General features: G+C 30.2%; 1 protein-coding gene across 11 annotated transcripts in view; it reads right to left on the reverse strand.

Moving 5' to 3' along the window:
• The window catches only part of C2CD5 (C2 calcium dependent domain containing 5), a 79951-nt gene that overhangs the window by 45337 nt on the left and 29742 nt on the right, over positions 1-4872 (reverse strand). For all 11 annotated transcript variants that reach the window (XM_025047383.1, XM_025047385.1, XM_025047380.1 and 8 more), the window contains exon 9: positions 4070-4155. In XM_025047383.1, coding sequence (XP_024903151.1) covers positions 4070-4155 — 86 coding nt within the window. The remainder of the gene's footprint in view (positions 1-4069; positions 4156-4872) is intronic.

Below are 4872 nucleotides of genomic sequence, written 5' to 3' on the forward strand. Positions count from 1 at the left end.
TCCTAGACCACGGTAGATTAAATGAAGCAAATAAAAGCCAGGAGACAAAGAGATACAGGATATGATTAAAAGCAGGTACATTGAAAGCAGCAAGATTACTGACTGGAGAATACAAACTTAAAGCATGAAGAATATGAACTCACTAAAGCATAGTTCACAAAGCATGGCCACTTGGAGTCATTCAGCACAAAGGCAAACAGTCCTGCAACCTCAGTAACCCAGGAAGATATCGTATAAAATATGTGTGTATGTGGGTTTATATACACACACACATATTTAGATATTAATTCAGTTAGAATTTTAAAATAATCTTTAAATTAATAAGAGCAAGAAAACCTAAGCTATGTGAAAAAAAAAAAAAAAAAGAGTAAAAAAAACAGTCTGTAGAAGTGGGTTGCTTTGGTCCAGCTGACAGGCAAAGGAAAAGGAAAAGAAGGGAGAAGACAGAAGAGAAATTTCAGAAGAGAAATGTATTATAAAATGTTTAGTCAAAATGCCTCCTTACTGCCATCTGAATTTTCTTAATGTAAGTTTTAAATGAAGAATGTACAGGTAAGCTTATGTTATTAGAAACTTTAGTATTTTACCTAATAAGATAAATCGTAAATTTTTTTTAAATTTTAGCAATACTAAAGTTTTTTAATTTCCTCAAAATTCTGAGGCATAAAATAAAATCACACTTTATATTTACTCTTTATATTTAAACATTTTAAATATTCTGGACAAGAGACATTGAAAATAACGTTTTTATAAGCTAAATGGAAAGTAATACTCCCTTCTAAAACTACGATAAATTCAACTGGATAAATTCACATATTGAAAAAAGATCTGTATATAAGACTTTAGATTAAGTATGCAAAAAAATGAACCTAAATGATTTCTCTATTTGGGATTGACTCTGTATCTCAAAATTTTAGAAGATGGGATAAAGCGATGAGAGGGAAAGGATCATACTAGAGTGGTCATAGCAGAAAAAGTAAGAGAATGGAGGCCCAAAGAGGCAGAGGCCCATTCTGTCAACTTAACCTCTGTCCTACATGTCCCCAGTTAGTCCAATCAGCACATCCATTCACTTTAACACAAAAAATTTAACCCAAATAAAAGTGGCAGTTATTTTACCAAAACTACATCTTCAAACAACCTTCTCAGAAGAGCTATGCTGATACCTACAGCCAAATGTGAAACACCTATCATCACCATCATCCTCCCCAGTGACTACTATGGAGTGCTTACAAGGCAGCAGCCCTTTGCAAAGTACCTTAAAACTACGCTTTAAAACTTTCCCATATCCTGTGAGGGAGGCACTATTATCTCCACTTTTTTTAAGTGAAAATTGAGTTTGAGACAGACTAGATTCTTTCTGAGTAACAAACCTTATCATCTAGCTTTTTGTCATTTCTGGTTAAAACACTAAGTTAAAAAGTTGATTTTAATTTCTGTTCTCTTATTATAGCTGATGAATTTATAAGTTCTCTTCCACTGAAAAGAACAGCTTCCTTAAGATCGGCCCAAGCATATCCCACTTTTAATGTTTAGATGAAAATTTTAGGAACTGTAGAAGACAAAGTCTCTGTGAAGCTCTTCTACTTAATGTGTCTTGCCCTGTGGTACCTAGATAAGACTTCATATGTTGATGCTTTGACATAAACCAAGTGCATACAGCATAAATCTATTTAGTAGCATGTGCTCAAGACAGGCTAGGTGAAAATTCTAAGAATACAAGGAAAGTATCATTTTTAAGATTTAAATAAGATTTTTTCTTAGAAGATGTTTAAATAGTTTATTTTTAATCAAATATTCTTTTTATTATTCCAAGAGATCAAAGTAACTTTCTAGATATAAAACTCCATGCCAGATTCCTACTATGATTTATTACATAATTTTACCTCTACTTCTAAAAAGATCAGAATTTATTAAAAGAGTTTGCTTTATATCAGTGTTTCTCCAGAGTGTGTTCCTCACTAACAGGTATTTAAATGAAAGATTCCATGGTAAAATATAATTAGGAAACACGAGGTTAAACTAAGTCAATTAGGTTTCTTTATTTAAGAAAAATATACATACCAAAGTTAAGCATATCTCTTTAACTGGGGAGAATTCTTTATACTTCTGTATAAATTTGTCCCAAAACAAAGCCACACTGATGGCAGCCACAGATGAATAGGATGATAATGCTTTTTCTATTTACTTCATACATGGGGTAGAGAGGTAGTCTTATAAACTCAAGTAACTGTGACTTCAAGGTTAGCTTATGTAAATATATTACTAACTCAGATTTTACAAAGTTGTAAATGAAAACTATAGTTCTCTACATCTTTGCTGTTAATTCCATTAAGATTATCTAGTAATGTATGTCCAGCGTATTAATGTGTCCAAAATTTTAAGAATGTTTAAAGCATGTTTGAAAACAAATTTTATCCAAACTAAATCCAAAACAATTTTCATTGATTAGATTTCTTTCTTTTAAAGCTAGATGCTTTAATAAGTTTTTACTTAGTACAGAGCGTTAAGTCACAGGCACAACATACAGGCAAATTCTCATTATATCGAATATCAAGGCAACCCAAGTTTTTCTGTTCTTGTGAATTCTAGAATGATAATTAGGTTATAGGAAATATTCCCAGTGTGAGGGACTCTGTAGAGAATATAAAACTGGAGGAGGAGGTATAAGAGCATTCTAGACTAAGAAATGATAAGTAGACACACACCTTCACTCTGACCCTCTTTTCTCCATGGTTTTAGTCTTTCTCTATATTTGATTTCAGTGGATAGTTTGAATGTTTAGGTGGGCTTTCTGGTGGCAGTAATCGCTATGCCTGCAAGCTGTGAGTGCAGCTGAAAGGCAATTGCTGCTTGATAGAGGATAAGACCAAGAAATGGGTACAGCTAAAGTCTCATCACTCTGCTTAATTCATCTCTGCTCTCTTCAGCCTTGTCTAAAAGGCAAACAGTGCATTCACAGATATCGTCAGCACAAGGAAAGAAAGTCCAAAAAAAAAATTAATTGTATTGTTTATAATAATAGGATCTGAAAACCACTAGTATTCTTAAAAGCCAATCTCTAGAAAAGAAATACCTTTGTTTTATAAAATGCATCCTTTTTCAGGTATTTGTTATTTCATCTTTTTTTAAAATGCTAATGTAAAATAGAACTTGTAAAAAAATTCTATAAATGCTTATAACTTCCGATCAGACATAATGAGAGCTATGGAAATGTGCCTTAAAGTAATTGACATGACATATAAAATCATGCACTATATTAGTTAAGTAGGAAAAAAAATGAGCTTCATAGTGCTACTAAATTAAAAAAGAAACAAACTGCGTTATGAAAAGAAAACAAAAGCTGGCAACATTTGTTAAAAGCTTAAATAAAACTTAAATGATCAATATTAAAACTAGAAAAGCTACCAATACAAGAAATAAGCTCTCACACATGTTCAGAAACATACCCGCCTTCTACAGAACCTATGAGGCGATCCTCCCTTAGCAATGAAGTTTATACAAAAATAAAAATAAAAAGAGAAAAATCATCCAAAAACTTTAACTATTCATTTTCCTATTTGACATATTTAGTAAAATATTAAACTTACAATAAAAATATACTCACATACTGAATAACTACATTATTTATGTTAATCTGTATAAATATGAAATCTGTACATTTCTTATCCTTAGATTAGCCAGTAATAAAAACAATCTCAGCAAATAAATGTATAAATATACAAAAGAATTATTTTAATATAATAAAACTAAAATATTTTTCTAGAAAAATGTCTGATTTATTTTATATAACTTTAATGCAAAATTAGAAATGATTTCATCATTCAATGGTTATTTCCTAATGGACTATTTCTAATAAAAGACAGGAGAAAAGATAGTTGTAAAATTATTCCAAATTACAAGTAACTATTCATAAACAAATTACTTTGATTCCTTAAATACATATTGGACTTTGAAGTTACAATATTACAGGTACATAACCAAAATTAGTATGGAAAAGTACTAGTGAAAGCATGATAATAAAATCACATTGACAGTATAAGAATAAAGAATCTTGAGTGACTCTTACCCTCTGTTCCAGTGCTGACTGAGTCTGTTGTCTCAAAAGAGCTTTAAATGGCCCCCCTTCTTTTCCAGCACTACCACTTCCCATTCCTACAGAACATCAGTACATAAATAACCAAAAAACAACTATAGAAACATAAAGGTTAACTGCATTCATCTTCATAAATACCATGAGTCAAAATCTGTTAAAATGATCCAAACATTTAAAATATCTGAGATGGCAACTAATTAGCACATATTTTACCCTATTTTATTCAAAAAGTTTATTTGAAAAGCAAGATGTCAAAGTCCTATTGATCACAACTAGTTTTAGACTTAATTTGCTCTAAATTTTTTTAAATTATGTTAAAGTGTGGAATTTTTATATAACATTCAATTTTTAAAAGATGAGTTTTCTAGTCAATAATTATCAAGATAATACCAATTACTTATTATATTAATTTAAGAATAGCAAAAGAAATGAGAAATATTAAATGTTTATTTAAAAGTAAATACAGAAAGGGAAAGCACTAATTGTGCTGACTTAAAATATTCCAAAATCCTCTAAAGAGCATGAATTTTAGGCAATTTTGAAATATAGTGAAATCAATTTTCTGATAACTTCCCATTCCTAAACATTCATAACAAAACAGTAATGATATCCATTGTTTTCCACATTCGTTTGTAAAAATCAACATAATTTTTTTTACATAACTAAAAATCACAGACACATAATAGACACATCACAAATGTATAATTATGGATGAAAGAATTATATTTCCCAAGCTCTTAGGTGTATTTTTTAAGGGCTTAATTTTAAATTTCTTT

The sequence above is a fragment of the Pteropus alecto genome, unplaced genomic scaffold (assembly GCF_000325575.1).
Source record: "Pteropus alecto unplaced genomic scaffold, ASM32557v1 scaffold103, whole genome shotgun sequence".
Lineage (NCBI taxonomy): Eukaryota > Metazoa > Chordata > Mammalia > Chiroptera > Pteropodidae > Pteropus > Pteropus alecto.